This window comes from Dama dama, chromosome 28, assembly GCF_033118175.1.
Source record: "Dama dama isolate Ldn47 chromosome 28, ASM3311817v1, whole genome shotgun sequence".
In the NCBI taxonomy this organism is placed as follows: Eukaryota; Metazoa; Chordata; class Mammalia; order Artiodactyla; family Cervidae; genus Dama; species Dama dama.
The window spans coordinates 28037081-28055684 of record NC_083708.1 but is presented as its reverse complement, the minus strand read 5'-3'; the positions used below and the strand labels follow the sequence as shown (position 1 = coordinate 28055684).

The 18604-nt window shown below is 39.6% G+C and overlaps 1 protein-coding gene across 4 annotated transcripts; it reads left to right on the top strand.

The window, feature by feature from the left end:
• Window positions 1–944: 944 nt before the first annotated feature.
• SMPDL3A (sphingomyelin phosphodiesterase acid like 3A) lies at window positions 945–17855 on the top strand. 4 transcript variants are annotated; one of them, XM_061131975.1, is made up of 8 exons: window positions 945–1098; window positions 6696–6909; window positions 7799–7943; window positions 12213–12309; window positions 13048–13217; window positions 13838–14018; window positions 15721–15845; window positions 17011–17855. In XM_061131975.1, the coding sequence occupies exons 2-8, from the start codon at window positions 6821–6823 to the stop codon at window positions 17326–17328; spliced, it is 1125 nt and encodes a 374-aa protein (XP_060987958.1). In that variant the 5' UTR covers window positions 945–1098; window positions 6696–6820; the 3' UTR covers window positions 17329–17855. The 4 variants fall into 4 exon arrangements, with proteins under 4 accessions (XP_060987958.1, XP_060987956.1, XP_060987957.1 ...); XM_061131973.1 differs by lacking the exon at window positions 945–1098 and adding an exon at window positions 1145–1387; XM_061131974.1 differs by lacking the exon at window positions 945–1098 and adding an exon at window positions 1155–1383.
• Window positions 17856–18604: the final 749 nt, after the last annotated feature.

Below are 18604 nucleotides of genomic sequence, written 5' to 3'. Positions count from 1 at the left end.
GGTTAGTAATTCTGGAAGGTTTTTTCCTTCTTCAAAGGAATTCCACATGCTATAAATTTAAATTATATGCTCCTTTATCTTAAAGGGATCAGCATCCTCATAAGTGATATCACAAGGAACACAGAACCCAAGGAAGTTTGAGGATCTTGGCTCCTTTGTCAGACTGAATATCTTCAAAAATTCCTTGAAGAATAAAATATACCAGTTCTATATATGATTTCCGTGTTATCTCTGAAATGCATAGAACATAGTTCTGAGACATTGCTCTAACTCAGCTGCAAAAACAACCAAGCAAGCAAAGAAAAAACCCCAGACAAACAAAGAACTGAAACCTAGTGTGCGTGCTAAGTCACTCTAGTCGTGTCTGGCATTTCGGGACCCCGTGGACCCTAGCCTGCCAGGCTTCTCTGTCCGTGGGATTCTCCAGGCAAGAATACTGGAGTGAGTTGCCATGCCTTCCTCCAAGGGATATTTTCCACCCAGGGATCAAACTGAGCTCTCCTTTAACACTGCATTGGCAGGCTTCCCCTGTAGCTCAGTCGGTAAAGAATCTGCCTGCAGTGCAGGAGATCGGAGTTCAACCCCTGGGTCAGGAAGATTCCCTGGAGAAGGAAATGGCAACCCACTCCAGCATCCTTGCCTGGAAAATACCATGGACAGAGGAGCCTGGTGGGCTGCAGTCCATGGGGTCCCAAAGAGTGGGGCAGGACTGAACGACTAACAACAGGTATCTGAGTAGTGGTTCTCAAACGTCACCACAACTTTAGCATCTTGTGGAGGACTTGGACACACAGACTAGGCTTCAGGTCCTGTTGGTGGCTCAATGGACCAAGCTTATTGGGAAATTTTCACTTGTAACTAGACTTCCCAGATACTGCTGAGGCTGCTGTTCCAGGGACCACACTCAGATCCACTGTATTGGAAATCTCTGCTGATCTGGTTCAAATCAAGACACTTGGAGGTTCTCTGTATCACTTCTGAGGAGGAGCCCCATGCACTTAAGGTCAAGTGGCTCTTAGGGGACCCGATCTGCGCGGGGTTGCCTCAAGCATATTCCTTCCAGGACCTGTCGCCGATTTAGAAACAACAACAAACCAGGTAATCGCTAGACGGCTGCTGAAGGTCAAGAGAACCTATTCGTTGAGGAATCGGAATCTAGCACGTGACCGCTGGGCGTTAACAACCGCAGAGGTCTTCCACCTCCTCCCCGGTTCCCCCTGGTCCCACGGTCCCGGGGAGTCTCCGGACAGCAAGAGTCTCCCAGACTCGTGGCTGCAACTCGCGATGGCGCGGCTGGGGGCGCTTGTCTGTTGCCTGCTGGCCGCCTGGCTCTGCCGCCCGGGCCTCGGACGGCCTCTGGCTCCCGCTGGCGCTGGTCCCGCGGTGGGTGAGTCGTCGGTATCCTTTCCGGCTCTGGAGCTGCCCGCGAGCCGCGGCCAAAGCGCATGCGCTTTGAGTGGGCGAGTGGGCGCCGCGGGGCGCCCGCGCCGGGCGCCCGGGACCCGGGGCTGTGCCTCCCGCTGCGGGACGCGGGGAGGGCGAGGCGACGGAGGCACCAGAGTGCCCGCTCGGCTCGGCGGGGAGATCGGGACTGGCCGGTAACAGCGGGGGCGCTGCAGGGGCGCTGCTCCTGCAGTTGTTTTCACTTTGTCTCCAGATGTGTTTTGCTCCCGGGCAAAAGGGGTGTCTCGAGGGAAAAAAGAACCTGGGGGCTGGATGTCCCACATTCCCAGGGGCCCCGAGTCTGCCCCTGTGGGGCGGGGGAGCTGCCGGGGTTCAGCCGCTCAGCTGTGTACATTTCACCGGGACTCGGAGTTTATTCCGTCCTGCTCGCCAAGTTTGGTGGCCTTTTCGTCCCACTTCACCAACCACAGCACGGTCGCAGGCACCGCGCTCCCCACTCCTTAGGCTACGTGAGAACTCTCGGGGCCTTCATTTCACTCTGCCTGGACGCCCTTGGGTTCTCTGAGGGCTGAGTCAATTTTATTCATTCCCCACGCCTACCCCGGTACCTGGACCGAAGTGATTCTCAAAGTGAGGTCTGGGACCAAGAGCACCAGCATCACCTAAACAGGTTAAAAGTGCAAGTTTTTAGTCACCCCCAAGTCCTACTAGATCCGAAACCCTAACCATCTGTGTAACAAATCCTCCAGCTGATTCTGGTAGATGCTGGAATTCGAGAGCCACTGGTCCTGAATAGGTAAACGTTGGATGGAAGATGTTATGATGCCATATGAGCCTTCAGTGTCAGGATATCCCCACCTCCCTGACGCATTTTCAAATAGAATTGCTCAGTTATCTGGGCTTCCCAGGGGGCTCAGTGGTAAAAAAAATCGGCCTTCCAGTGTAGGAGACATGAGTTCAACCTTGGATTGGGGAGATCCCCTTGAGGAGGGCATGGCAACCCACTCCCAATATTCTTGCCTGGAGAATCCTATGAGCCTGATGGGCTGCAGTTCATAGGGTCACAAAGAGTCGGACACAGACTCGGCACACAGGTGGTGGTGGCGGCTGTGTTATCTAGAGGAGGGGGAAATGAGCAAGGTGGAGTTATTTTTATGTTTTGTGGCTTGGGCATAGCTGTCTCTGAAACAGCGCAGTGCTGACTGCTGAGACTGCTTATCTTTCTCAATTTGCTTTCTCACAAGCCTTCTATTTGTCCAAGAGCCAAGTCCTCATGACTCAGCTGCTCATGACTCATTTGAAAGCTAGAACTGTCAGTCGTAACAAAAAATTGTCCCCAAATACTTATGTATGCTGGTTTCTGCTTTCATTAAAGCTGTTTTTCTTCAATTATGTGGCTGTTTAGGATTCTGTGATAAAATGTCCTAGATTGCCGGAGGCCAGCCCTTGGCCAATTCACCTTTTGGTTTTAAGGGTCTGATTGCTGAAGGCCTCCATGACAGATTTCTGTGGTCTGGTGAATCTCCACAGCTCCCTGTTTCTATAAGGAAGCTACTCAGAGTTGTCGCCTGGGAAAGAGGGAGGGAGAGGGGGAACCAGGGTTCAAACTCCCAATATACATTTGTGAGACTCTTTAAAGATTTAGTCACTAAGTCATGTTTGACTCTTTGAGACCTCATGGACTGTGTGTATCCCGCCAGGCTCCTTTGTCCAGGGGATTTTTCAGGCAAGAATACTGGAATGGGTTGCTGTTTCCTTCTCCAGAGATCTTCCTGACCCAGGAATCGAACCTGTGTCACCTGCACTGCAGGTGGATTCTTTACCACTGAGACACGTGAGATTTCCCTATTTGCCAAACAAGATGTGATCATTGAGTAGTGAAAAGCATGTTGGACTATGAACTGGAGAATTTGGGTTGAAGTGTGGGCTCTGCCACAGGCCAGGTCTATAGCCTTGGACACACACACACAAACAGTATTTTGTATAAATTTCATTAGAGGAGGGAGGTGAGGTCTCTAGATGTTTATTATTGATAAATCCCAGGTTAAGAACCTGTCAGGGCTCCATTCTCGGCTTCTATTTAAAGACACCCTTCAGTGCATCTAAATAATTACCCCTTACTTATCCGTCTAGCAGTGCAATGGTAGTGGAAAGAGTTCCAGACTGCCAGTCTGGAGAGACTGGTTCCATTTCAGCTTTCATTACTGAGTCACCATGTGATCTTGAGGAAATCCTGACTCTTCCTGTGCCTAATTAAAGAATGTTTAATTGGGGACCTAACCATAGATCAGACTTATTCTAGATGCTGGGGATGTATAAATACAGGTAATAGGTTACATCAGATGAATGTCTTCAATGTGTTTCCAGGTTTGTTTTACAAAAATTTTATTTAGAAAAATTTAATGTATTAGTAATTTCATGTCCCTTACTTGACACAGTATTTCTTGTAGGTATGTTGTTATCTATTTTGTATGAGGCAAGTGAGATGGAAGGATTTTTTTATTCTGAAAGGACTTTTTCATGTGAACTAACACAGTGAGGCACTGTGTGCAGTTGTTAAGAACAATGTCAACTCTGGAATCAGATTTCCGGAATTGCTGTCTTAGTTTTGTTGCATATGACATATGTGATTTGGGCTTATCTGTAAAATGAAAATAATGGTCAATAAATACATGTAAAGCATAAGAAACAGTACTAAAGTAAGTACTCAATACATTTCCACTACTTGGAAATTAGGAAATTCAGTGTCAAATGCAAACTTGCCATTACAAATGAATAACAATATAATGCTGAGCTTACCAAATGCCAGGCCTTTATTTCTACTAAGTCACTTAACCCTCATTCAGTAGACAATAATATTATTTCCATTTTACAGATGAAACAGGCTGAGATCATACAACTAGGTTGGGAAGAAGAGCTTGGATTTGAAGTCAGGCAGTCTAACTCTGGAGCCCCTATTCTTTTTTAATATTTATTTTTTAAATTATTTATTTATTTTGGCTACATGGCAGGGCATGTGGGATTTTTGTTCCCTAACCAGGACTTGAACCCATGCCCCCTGCTTTGGGAGCACATAGTCTTAACCACTGGACTGCCAGGGAAGTCTGTGGAGCCCCCATTCTTAATTAACCATAGCACTATACTTTTCTGCGTGTAAGTTCACTACACACATTAACATTCTTTGAATAATATATATATTTACATAAAACTGAGATGTAGTGTATATTTATACCCCAAGGAATGGCTGTGTCCAGGATAATTCTGAGTTATCTGCCAGTCCACTTTATGTGCTGGGTAAAGTAGGTCCAAGCTGGAAAAAAGTTGGAGTACTTTCTGCATTATGGAATGAAATAAATTACTCATGGCAAAAGTTTCCAAATGAAGACTGAATACCAAGTAATTGACCATGAAGACTATTTGATGACTACTTTGTTCTGGATTTTTTTGTCTACCACTTCTTAGCTGTGGGCTTAAAATGTGCTATTGTAACAACATCGTGGAGAAACCACATCCTAAATATATATAATATGCCTTTTCCACATTAAATCAATTACTTTCAATTTTCTACTTTATTATCCAGCTTTGGGTTTTATTCAAGTATTTGCTCAGGTGCAAACTTGGCTTTTTATTATTTGTGTAGATAAGACTTTGTATTCTGCTCATTTTTTCCATGCTTCTGGTGTGGTATGTTGCTACTGTGTCACTTCTGATGTGTTTTCTATTGTTAAATTAGTCATTATCAGATTGAGCTAAAAATTCAAAGTGTGAAAAAGTCTCAATATTAAAACAATTTTTTGGTCATATATAAGAAAGCAGCAAAATCATTGAAGATATATGTAAATCAATTATAAGCAAACTTGAGGGCCTTTCAAAACGGGAGTTCAGATTTTGACTCTCCTGTTTCTTAAGCTGTATATACGAGAGCAAATTTTCTAATTGACCCAGTATTAATTTCTCAACTCTAAAATAGGAACAGGGATTCCTGCTTAAGAAGTCGTTTTGAGAATGAAATCACATAGTGTATTTCAATTGTTTCCACAATATCTAGCATATGGTGAATATTTAATAAAGAGAGCTACTACTATGCTTATTAGTACTCGTGTTTCCTTCAATGAAAGAATTTTTGTCAAGATGATTTCCAAGCAAGGGTGCTATCAAATGGTTCCTGGGCTTCTCTCTGAAAACCCAAATGGAAGCATCTTCTTTAAAAAATGCTTCCCTTAATATTATTAACATTTTAGACAGTGTATAATAGAAGATGTTCCTCTATTAAATTGCTTTTGAGAACCTTTTGGCTGAAAGCTAGATTACACACTCATTTTCCATTAATGTTGAGAGGCAAGGTTTTATATGAAATTAGGAGTAAGATTTATTAGTTACAAGTTCTGCAGTCTCTTCCGTGGTGGCTCAGACAGTAAAGAATCTGCCTGTGATGCAGATACCTGGGTTAGGAAGATCCCCTAGAGAAGGCAATGGCTACCCATTTCCGTATTCTTGCCTGGAGAATTTCATGGACAGAGGAGCCTGGCAGGCTACAGTCCATGGGGTGGCAAAGAGTCAGACAGGACTGAGTGACTAACATACACACATATATCTGCAATCTCTTCACTGTGTAACCCTAACAAAACACATCATATTTTTATGTCCATTTTTCTAGAAGAAGAAAATAATTTCTAAAACATTAAATTCTATAAGAAAGAAGATATGCTATTAAGATACAATAGATGGGATTATTATTGACTTCCCAGAAAGGGGTTTCCGTGTATATCACTATGCAAACTTATGTTTGTTATGGAGTCATTGTTAAGTAGTCACGCTGTTGCTGATTTCATCAATTTTGTTGTGTGCAAATAGTAAATTCTACTAAAATCTTTGTACTATCTTTAGAGTCAGTATTTCTCATAGGGAAAGACCGTATTTAATTTCAGGGCATATGGATATTTGGGCTTCCCAGGTGGCGCTAGTAGTAAAGAGTCCACCTGCCAATGTAGGAGATGCAAGTGACATGGGTTTGATCCCTGGGGTGGGAAGATCCCCTGGAGAAGGAAGTGTAAATTCACTCCAGTATTCTTTCCTGAGAAATCTCATGGACAGACGAGCCAAAAGGGCTGTAGGCCCTGGGTCCACAAAAAGTTGGACAGGACTACTGAGCTACTCAGCACATGGATATTTAAATTGCTAAGGCTTTCCTCTAATGCAGGATGGAACACCTATTTCGTCTTACTGTAAATGTTTGTATGGGAATTCCGAACGAGAAGTAGGTTTAACACCACTTGTTTTCTCATCAACAGGGCAGTTTTGGCATGTGACGGACTTCCACTTAGATCCGACTTACCACATCACAGGTGACCACACAAAAGTGTGTGCTTCCTCCAAAGGTGCAAAAGCCTCAGATCCTGGTCCTTTTGGAGATGTAATGTGTGATTCTCCTTATCGCCTCATTTTTTCAGCACTTGATTTTATTAAAAATTCAGGACAGAAAGTATCTTTTATGATATGGACAGGGTGAGTGATTATATAAATACCATATAGTTACTGAGTATATATCTACAGTGTCCTAAGCTTCATTATGATGTTGAATTTCATAAGAAAATTAATTTACATTTTAAGAATTATTGGGGCTTCAAAAATACTGGATCAAATAAGTCAGCATTATTAGGGATAAGAAAAACTTTCAAAGTCCTAGTTTTATTTATTTAGAAAATATCCTCTAGAAATATGTCCATATTAACTAAGAGATGAGTTTATAAATAGCTTTTTGTGTCATTGTCTTGAGATGTTTATTAACGTGATAATAAGTCTTGACTAAATAATCCAAAAACAAAAGTCAACAATGGGAATTAACCCATGATAGCGATTTTACAAACATGATCTTCTGGTGGTGTAATTAACTAATTCTATTCATCATGACAGAGTGAAGAGGTCTGTATTTCCTGTACCCGCAATAATGATCATGGCTTTATTTTAACTGGTACATTGTAACTCGTTTAATCTTCACAATAGATATTGTTATTATTCTTCCCATTTTACAGATAAGAAAATTAAGGCACTGAGCATCTAAGAAAGTTGTCCAAGTGCTCAAAGCTATAAGAGGGGAAACCTGGCACTTTTGGCCCTGGAGTCTGTGCTTTTAATTACTAAGCATTTTTGCCTCTTATAAATCTTCAGTCAGGCAGTGAAATAGGCCGACATTTTCAGTTTATCTTTTGTATTTCATAAGTTTTCTTTTTCTTTAGGGTTCTCAGTGGAGAGTGTAGAGTAGTTGATCAACTCTTTATCATCTGTTGATTTATGGTAGAATTTGACAATGACAATACAGCAAAGCTTTACACAGGGGTCTAGTGACTTTTTATAGAAACTGATTTTGTTTTCTATGATTCTGTCTTCTTTTCAGGGATAGTCCACCTCACGTTCCAGTGCTTGAACTCTCAACAGACAAAGTCATAAATGTGATTGCTAATATTACAACCACTATCCAGCGTCTCTTTCCAAATCTCCAGGTTTTCCCTGCACTGGGTAATCATGACTATTGGCCACAGGTAAATTTGACCACAACTTCTGGAAATGCTTGAAGGATTTTTCCCATCAGTAGTGTCAAAGTTTTGCAACTAACTGGTTGATAATAGAGCACGGGCGGGGGAGGGCACGTGGAGGTAGAGTGTGCTCTTAACACTAACCATCAAGGAAGGCAAGACACATGGTTTGGGGACTTAAAACTGACTCGTAATAGTTCATAAAAAGTTATGTCCATAGTGGGGTTTTGGAAGCAGATTACTTAGTTCATGGGTTATTAATTTGTGATTTCCTTCTTATTCTCCCTCAGTTTTTTTTTTTTTAAATTACTTTGCTCATTTTAATTTCCATGTTCAGGCTAGCCTAAAAAGGTTATTGTTGACAAATGTTTACATGTTTTAGAATTTCTGTTAGGCGTACTAAGCTGCTCATACTCTGATCGAAGCTGGACTGTGATTAAAAACGAAAGCATAGAGAATTATTATAAGAACCAAGAAGGGAAGTCCATGTTCAAAATATAATTCAAGGCAGAGAGTATGTTCAGAATATTTTTAATGTCTGATACAACCTAGGCTTCAACCTCTATTAGAGTGGCTGTTTTATTAAACAGCCTGTGCATAACAGTTGGATAGCAGTTCCAGTGACAGAGATCTGCTATAGCAGTGCAGAATCCTACATTTGTTCAGATTCAAGAGATCTTAGAGATTATTGCAGGACTTGACAAACCAGTCCAGATGTGACCTGACAGTTGATTTTGTAAATAAAAGTTTTATTGGAACACAGCCCTGGCTGTTCTTTCTGTTTTACCTGTGGTTGCTTGTATACTGTAACAGCAGAGAATAGTTACCATATTGATTATATGACCTTAGGCCTAAAGTATTATTATTTGACCCTGTATAGAAAAAGTTTGGAGAAGGCAATGGCACCCCACTCCAGTACTCTTGCCTGGAAAATCCCATGGACGGAGGAGCCTGGTAGGCGGCAGTCCTTGGGGTCGCGAAGAGTCGGATACAACTGAGTGACTTCACTTCCACTTTTCACTTTCATGCATTGGAGAAGGAAATGGTGACCCACTCCAGTGTTCTTGCCTGGACAATCCCAGGGACGGTGGAGCCTGGTGGGCTGCCGTCTATGGGGTTGTACAGAGTCGGACACGACTGAAGCGACTTAGCAGCAACAGAAAAAGTTTGCTGACGCTTGGTCTAGATGAACTGTTCAGTTTATAAATGAGGAAACTGAGGCCCAGAACAATTAAGTCACTTGTTTACATGCTCAGTCCCTTAGTGGCAGAGCCCACATCCTGTATTTTTTGTGTTCAGTTAAACAAACATCCTTTCACAGGTCTTTGCTCTTGCCAGACTATCAGCATTTCCTGAACATGACGTTTACTTTCATGCCTTTCTTTGTCTATGTTTTGCTTTGTGTTTAGAATATCTTTTCCATCTCATGTCAAAAGACTGCTTAATGAGGGTCTTGATTATATTAGTTAATTAATCTCAATACTGTGGCTTTGAAAGTTGCACTTTAGGACGGGCTTAAGTGTAGGTGACTTCCTGGGTCTGGCCTCCAGTCTTGAGATGAATGATACGTGAGTCTTGGTGACAGCCTCTCAACTAGTGGTCAGCTTTTGTTACTGTTGCATGTGAGACCACACAGCAGAGGGTTGGAGGTGGACAGTCTCTAGGAATCAGAGGTTACACACGTTGTTTATAAGCTTTAGGTTGTTTATAAGCTTAACAGACAGACTACTGTAATGGAAAACCTGTGGGGTTTAGTGTCACATCCATTAGAATTTAAAAACCTGTCCTGCTTCTAATAGCTGAGCAACTTGAGTAATGCATGTAATTATCCCTGATCACTTGTAAACAACAGCGGTAATACTTACCTTGCAAAGTTTTGAGGATGCTCAGTGAAAAGGGCATAGTTTCCTACCTGGCACATTATAAGCCCTCAGTCAGTGGGGTGGTGTTTTTGTAGCATGGAGCACTGACACGGGACACGTGTTTACTAACTCCTCTGAGGATTGGTTTCATTTTACTTTTATCTCTGCCTTCTTTTTGTGAAGTCAAGTCTTATAACAATTCAAAGATATAGGTGCTATCCAAGTCTAAAATATATCCTATTACATGTACAACTAGGATAAAGTGGGCAGTCTTTATACCTTAAACAGCTAATTTTTTCCTCTTTCTAGCTTGTGATATTGTATCTGAAAATCTTCTTTCTACTATTCTGCCATCTTTCCTTCCATCCCAGTTTCAGGAATGTCAAATGTAACATGAAAGCCCCACAACAGATTCACCTAGAGGCTACTCACATCTGAGATCAAATTCTGGTGAATGTTAGTAACAAATAAATTGAATGTGTTATTTCTCCCATAGACATGCATATAAACATAGCTATATAAACATACAGATACAAGTTCCCACCCATTATGTCAGAAGTAGATATTCATATGGAGAGCCCAAGGATTTCTTCCCATTGCCACTCCAGGAAGCAGCCCAGACCAGCATCCTTGTGTACTCCTACACTGGCAAAGCAGGCGCCACCAAACTTGGGTGACGCCACTTCCCATTGTGCAATAGATAATTGGATATCAGAGTGACGGTAGGAAGACCTGGAATTTAGACCTAGCTCTGGAACTGACACGCTCTCCCTGAGTAAATCACTTACCTCTGGTGCTCATATTTCTCATGTTTAAAGTAGAGAGAAAAGTCTAGGGTAACGCTTATATAATTTGATTCTACATGACTATACCAGTATCTTGGCATCCATCCTGAAGTAAACAAATGGCTAAAATGTTAGGTTTTTTATGATGATGACGCTTACCAATGTTTGATTAGGACTTAGACTGGGCAAAGCCACTGTGTAACTTTCAGACAGATCACTCCGATCTCTGACACAAACTGAAAATAGACTTTGAATAATTAGTTTCAGTTAAAAGAAGTCATTTACTTATAACTTGCCCTGAATATAGTTATACTTTAATCATGTATTAGGCATATGTATTAGGAACTAATGTGACTTGAATGTCAGTTTTAAAAGGGTAAAGCATTTTAATTAATGATGTCAGTGAAACTCCTTTAAGAAATAGGTCTAGGTCACCAATATACAGAGGGAAATGAACAAAGTGAAGAATATGGCTTCAGTTTTTTAGTATAACTTTTTGAAAAGGAAATAGAAATAATCACTCAATTCCCCAAATGATTTCTGGGTTTTTATTCAGTATCTATTTTCTTGAAGCTTTATTTTTCTTGTCTAGAGCTTACATCACCATAAGGGTTCTTTAATAATGATATGATAAAGTAGGATGATAAAAATACTGTATATTACAGATATAATATTTAGAAAATCAAAATGATATGATTTAGGCTGACATAAGGAATTGTTGTTGTTTAGTCACTAAGCCGTGTCTGACTCTTTGTGACGCCATGGACTGCAGCATGCCAGGCTTCCCTGTCCTTCACTATCTCCTAGAGTTAGCTCAAATTCATCCCATTGAGTCAGTGATGCTATTTATCTCATTCTCTGCCACTCTCTTTTCATTTTGGCTTCAATCTTTCGCAGCATCAGGGTCTTTTCCAGTGAGTCGGCTCTTCCCATCAGGTGGCCAAAGTATTGGAGCTTCAGCTTCAGCATCAGTCCTTCCAATGAATATTCAGGGTTGACATAAAGAGACTTCAAATCAGAAACATGTGGTTATAAGTCTTCTTTCAAGAAGCTAAAATGCTTTATACTAGTGTTAACATTTCAGAGGACTTTGTTTAATTCTGAAATCATGACGTTTTCTCCACTTCCTGGGCATGCTACACCAGAACTTACGTTTTCAGGGGCAAACTTGCCTCCAGTGTCTAGTGAGCACATTCCCACATCCATTTTGTACTCCAGTTATGCCAGAACAAGGGCTTTTTTCTGTATACAGCACCGTGTTGGTGTCTGGGCCATTGTTTTTGCTTTTGATTCCTTTTCTTGTCAACCTGATGAAATCATTCTTCAAGGTCTGGTTCAAATGCTCTTCTTACTCTCCCTGCTGACTCTCTAGGCCAGCCTTGATTATTCTTGTTTCTCCACTCCTAGGATCCTTGCCATGGTTCCTAGCATGTTGTCTTATAGATGACTGGTTGCATTTTGTCCTCCATCTCCCCAACAAAGCCATAAATTCCTTGAAAAATTAAGTATATCTAGTATTCCTGCATCTCCAGGTGCCTCCTATAGTAGTAATAGCTCAAATCATGTGTAAATTAAGTCATCCATGTATCTTCAGAATTTCAATGTTGGATTATATTGTTTGTGGCCAGGATCAGCTGCCTGTAGTCACCAGCAAAGTGTACAATGCAGTAGCAAACCTCTGGAAACCATGGCTGACTGAAGAAGCTGTTACTACTTTAAAGAAAGGTAAGTGAAAGATTTACTCAGCCTTGTTTTGTCTCTGTTTTTATTCAGTTAATATTGTTTAGACTTAGATATTTAGTGTTTGCTTGGGTGTGCCAGTTCTGAAGAGTCTCTGTGCCCAGTTTTCCTAGAGGCCTGACCATGTTTGAAAGCCGAGGAGCAGCATGGATGGCGAGTGGGCCGAGGTCCCAGAGGCTCACTCTGAAAGTGCCATGACGGCGGTGTTCTCTCACCACTGGTTCACAGGTGTGAGTGGGGTTATGCGTTTAAGCCCCATCTCACCTGAGAGTCTAGCAGCTCTGATTTATCTGCTATGGCTTCTTCAGTGTCCTCTGGCAAGATCCACGTGTGTTCTCATTCTTTAGATTTTTAGATTTCACAGTATCTCTTACCGTAAGTCCGCAAACATACAAAAGTAGACATTGATTTCTTAATCGTTCCTTGATAAAAATCAGTACCTCATTGCCTAGTTATCTTTTCATAAGAATGTTAAACACAACTGTTGTAACCTCAGTATGTGAAAGTAGCAGCACTGGACTTGACACAGAGTAGGTTTTCAGTGTTTGTTAAATCTGATTCTTATCCAATGATAAGCCTATTTAAGTGCAAACAAAGCAATAAGAAATAAGTTTAACCTTCCGAAATGGATTGTAAGCCTTAATTAAGATTTTTGCTTTCACAGTGTCTATGTATCTGTGTATTATTTTATTAATAGAATGTGTTCAAAATTTGTTTTTATAGGTGGCTTTTATACACAGAAAGTTTCAAATAATCCGAAACTTCGGATCATCAGTCTCAACACAAACTTGTACTATGGCCCAAATTCCATGACCCTAAATCAAACTGATCCAGCAAATCAATTTGAATGGCTAGAAAATATACTGAACATCTCTCAGCAAAATAAAGAGAAGGTAGATGCCATAGACCAACATCACTGGGGATGAACAGAGGGTTACACTTGTGAATTTATTAGACTTGCAAGGGGTCAGGTATTAATAAAAGTATTAAAACTTAAAGATGTTCTTGCATGAAACAGTGTATGATTTGCTCTGTTGTTGATGCTAGTTTTGTTTTATTATGCTCTAAGGCTTGATAGATATTAAAAATTATTTTTGAGCAAGGTCACAGTTCAGTTCAGTTCAGTCACTCAATCGTGTCCAACTCTTTGCGACCCCACGGACTGCAGCGTGGTCACAGTTACCTAATATCATAATGTCCAGGGGATCTTCCCAACTCAGGGATCAAACCCACGTCTCTCATGTCTCCTACATTGGCAGGTGGGTTCTTTACCACTAGCACCACCTGGGAAGACTGTTATATCATAAACCATGCAGTTTAAATAGACAAGTATAAATTTAAGACCATTAATAGTTTCATAATTTCTCCTTTTGATAAATGAGTAGGAGAGATGGTATATTTGTTTTCTAAAATTTAATTAACGTACTTTCAATCTTGGGTATCTAAATGTCTTTTTGTTATGATAAATGTGCAGAAAGAGTCCCGTCAGTCCTCTTTGTGTTTCTCTCTCCAGGTGTACATTATAGCTCATGTTCCAGTGGGGTATCTGCCTTTTGCAAGGGACGTCACAGCCATGAGAAAATACCATAATGAGAAACTGATAGACATTTTTAGAAAATACAGTGACATCATTGCAGGACAATTTTATGGACATACTCACAGAGATAGTATTATGGTTCTTTCAGATAAAAAAGGTAATAGAATGTTCTATTTGTATGTATTTTGCTATGCAAAATAGTGAATATTAACTTTTACTGATCCAGTAAATTTGAAGTTTAATAAATCTACTTGCCAGCACTAGCTTTTTCTCACTTACCTTTAGTGAGTATATATATAGTCCTATAGTGTGTAGGACTATATCTAGTCCAACTGCTGGACTTCTTATTAACTTCCCAAAGCCATCACCATTTGATCACTGTTGACCCAAAAGCCTCTGAAACCTTCAGCTCACTCAAATGTTCTTTTAGGTCTGAAAGTTTAGAGAAGCACTGCTTTTGTTCTACCTGTGAGACTCAAGTTTTTCTTTCTTTTTTTTTTTTAATTCATTTATTTTTAATTAGAGGCTAATTACAGTATTGTGGTGGTTTTTGCCATACTTTTAAAAAAAAATTTGTTTTGACCTCGCTGAGTCTTCGCTGCTGCCTGCGGGCTTTCTCTCGTTGTGGACAGCGGGGGCCACTCTCTAGCGGTGTGCATGCTTCTCGTTGCTGTGGCTTCTCTTGTTGGGGAGGACAGGCCCTGGGATGTTCGGGCTTCAGCAGTTATGGCACACAGGCTTAGTCGTCCCACAGCATGTGGGATCTTCCTGGACCAGAGATCAAACCTGTGTCCCTTGTGTTTGCAGGTGGGTGGATTCTTAACCGCTGGGCCACCAGGGAAGTCCTCAAGTTTCTTTTGCTATGATTAGTTTTCCTTAGAATTTAAAAAGCAAAGCACAATTTACTGTGGTTTAAAATAAAATATATTATGCTCTTAACTTTTAAGTGGTTACCAACATGGTCATCTACTCAGCATTAAAAAAAAAAACCAGAAGGAGCAGTTGCATTAAATAAGACAATGATTATTTAGTCTTAAAGTTAATTTCTGTATGAGGGTGGAAAACTGAGAGTTAACAAAATAAAAGTTTTGATTTTTTAGTAGTCAGCCAGGATAAAAATCAATATATATATATATATTTCAGTAATTGGAGAACATTTTTAAAATGTTTTGCCTTTTTCATCTAGGATGACTGGGCTTGTTAAAAATGACCATTTTTCAGCCTTTGATAGCTTTTATACTCAGAAAGAGATTTAGTTCTATAATAGATATAAAATATGGTGACACTTTAATCAAATTCTTATTACGTAATTATTGGAATATTGTCATAGGTAGAGTACAAAAAACTAGCTTTGTATTTTTCATGTGTGTGTACTTGTAATAAGTTGGATATTTTTATTATGAAAAATTTCAAACATATATAAAAGCAGAGAGAACCTCTGTGTACTATCACGTATATTCAAATATCTATCAAGATTTGTTTTACCAATAATTCTTTTTTTTGAGGTATTTGAAAGTAAATGTCAAACATTAAATGTATTTCAACACTACGTGCTTCACACATTGCTAAAATATTTGGATAACAACATAATCATAATTCCGTTAACTTAACTAACAGAACCAACAATAATTCTTTTAATCTCTTTGTAATAAAACTTTCCCTATTTTCTTTTTTTTAAACTTTCCCTATTTTCTTAAAAGTGTCTCTTTACTGTTGTTTCAAATCAGGACCCATCAAGCATCATGCATTATTTGACTGTTACGACTGTTAACTTCTTAATCTGAAACTTTTTGTATTTTTAATATTATTAAGCTCAACTGTTAAAAATACATATATTTATGTACATATGTTTTGTCCAGGAAATCCAGTAAATTCTTTGTTCGTGGCTCCTGCTGTAACTCCAGTGAGAAGTGCTTTAGAGAAACTGACCAACAACCCCGGTGTCAGACTATTTCAGTATGATCCTCGTGATTACAAATTATTGGTAAGTTGGTGTGACTTTTAGAATTGACTTCATATTTTTGTCTGTCTGTGTAGTTTTCATCAGTTTAGTTGAATGTTTTCAACACAACTACTGTAAGTTGTGCTTTATGTTGAAATCTCCAGATGTCTTCTTTTTTGTGTTTTGAATGTCAGCAAACTTTTATATCAATTCAGCTTCAAAAGGGTAGGCATTTAGTTTATGAATACTGTCCCTTTCAACAAATATGTAATTTGAAAAGAATTTCTCAGTTAAAGTCACTACTGATGTAACTGTATTTTTCTCCTAGGTAAATTTAGTCAGCAATAGTTCTATTATTCCCTGGAGCATGTTTTTACAAAAAACAATAGTGCAGGAGAAATCTGGTTTTAATCCATAAGCATTAAATTAAGAAAGATAATACAACAATTGCCTGATAAGAATAGTCCAAAAGAAATTTTTTAAAACTACTAGTTGCCTGTTTTTAGATCTGAAATTCATGTGTATGTGTGTACATTGACATAAAAAGATGTACTTGCTATAATACTATATCATTTTTTAAAGTGCAAAATAGTTTGATTTCATTTTATGAAGAAATGAAAAAGACAGTAAAAAGAAATTAAACACCTATATTTCTTTTGTACATACAGTCTGGAACAGCACACATACACTGGAGTGCTGGTAAACGTTTAGTAGCTGGCTCACTGGGGTGTGGAAGATGCTTTGTTTTTTAGTGTGCATCAATTTCCATGGCATAAATACTCCCAAAATGGCCAATTTCAAGCTGCCGTAATGATATAAACTAACTTGCAAGTTTCCTGAAAATTTGACAGTTGGCATTTGTGGGCTTGTACAAGCCACCTGCTGCATATAACTGATTATAGAAAGTTGTTAGCAGTGGTTACTTCTGAGGTGTATGAACTGAAGGCTTTTTATTCTGTATATCTCTCTGTATAGTTGGATTATTTTCTATTATGTTCTTTCATTATATTTTACATGAACAAAACAATATAGATTTTTCTGTCGGGACTCTTTCCTTAAAAGCGATTGTCAGTTTTTAAAATGACTACACTTTAAAATTAAGAAGGTCACATAAATCCTAATAAGAACTCTACTTGCTATGCGGTATGTTATATGCGAAACTATGAACCAGACTTCATTACTCTTTTTAACTATTTTTTAACTATAGGATATGCTGCAGTATTACTTGAACCTGACAGATGCTAATCTAAAGGGAGAATCCAGTTGGAAGGTGGAGTATAACCTGACCCAGGCCTATGACATTGAAGATTTGCAGCCAAAAAGTTTGTATAAGTTAGCTAAACAATTTGCAATCCAAGAGAGTAAGCAGTTCATAAAATACTACAAATACTTCTTTGTGAGTTACGATAGCAGTGTAATTTGTCAGGGAAAATGTAAGATCTTTCAGATTTGTGCAATTATGAATCTTGATGTTATTTCTTATACAGATTGCTTGAGACAATATCATATGAAGCACAGTTTGTAATATTTCACAGTTTGTTCTCTTTGATAATGAAACGATCCTCTGCTTCTGAGATCAGTTTGTGGAAATTGTTATACAAATCTTTGTGAGTTACTCAGTGGGCAGGAATAATTCCTGTCTTTGCTTTTTTATGATGCAAAAATGTAGCAATTTTTATTATATCGAATGTATTTAAATTGCCCATTACTAGAATGATGTTTGAATGTAAATACCCTATCTTCCAGGACTTCCTAGGTGGCTCAGTGGTAAAGAACCTGCCTGCCAATGCCAATGCAGGAGACTCAGGAGATGCAGGTTCAATCCCTGGGTCAGGAAGTTCTCCTGGAGTAGGAAATGGCAGCCTGCTCCAGTATTCTTGCTTGAAAATTCCATGGACAGAGGAGCTTGGTGGGCTACAGTCCATAGGGTCCCAAAGAGTGGGATACAGCTGAGCACACACACACCCTATCTTCCAGTTTATATAATTGTACCTAATTTATACTCTTGTTGAAATTGTCATTTATACAATAAAACAAATTATTTTTCCTTAAGTAGAATTAATTATTTTTAATATGGTAATTTTCAGTTTTTAATTTACTCTCTTGGAAACTTCATGTATAAACTCAAGTTCAAACTGTTTTAAGTATCATGAGGCTAAGCCTGTTTTTGCGCTGTCTGTACTCTTGGGAAAACACCAAGGTCACATTAGGGCTGTCTCTGATTCTGCGAGATGCCACGGGACAGGACTTTTACCTGTCTTCACCCTCTGAGTGAAGGAGAGCCCTTTTTAGTACTGCTAAGTTTTAAGGAAGAGCTTGTCACAGGAGAATGGATGAATGAAATATTTCATCAAACTTTAAAAATTGCAGAGATATTGATAGTATAGATTGCTTAGAGATATATGTAATAGATCCCCCCAAAAGAGGTACATTGGTAAATCAAATACAAGAAAGTTGGAGGTTAATGAATGTGAAAGTTGATTGGGGAGAGATATAAAAGGGGGCTTAAATGCACTGGGAAAGTTTTATTTCCTAATTCAATCAGTGGCTATGTTGTTGTTAGCTCTGTTTTTTTCTTCAGTTCAGTTCAGTCGTGTCAGACTCTTTGCGACCCCATGGACTGCCGCACGCCAGGCCTTCCTGTCCATCATCAACTCCCAGAGTTTACTCAGACTCATATCCATTGAGTCAGTGATGCCATCCAACCATCTCATCCTCTGTCGTCCCCTTCTCCTCCTGCCTTCAATCTTTCCCAGCATCAGGGTCTTTTCCAATGAGTCAGCTCTTCCCATCAAGTGGCC

Bases quoted from the DNA above. Each gene is read 5' to 3' on its own strand.
- SMPDL3A (XM_061131973.1), top strand. From the start codon at position 1,285: ATGGCGCGGCTGGGGGCGCTTGTCTGTTGCCTGCTGGCCGCCTGGCTC. The intron at 13,218-13,837 runs GTAGATGCCATA...TTCTCTCTCCAG, and splicing joins CTCAGCAAAATAAAGAGAAG to GTGTACATTATAGCTCATGT. The intron at 14,019-15,720 runs GTAATAGAATGT...TGTTTTGTCCAG, and splicing joins GGTTCTTTCAGATAAAAAAG to GAAATCCAGTAAATTCTTTG.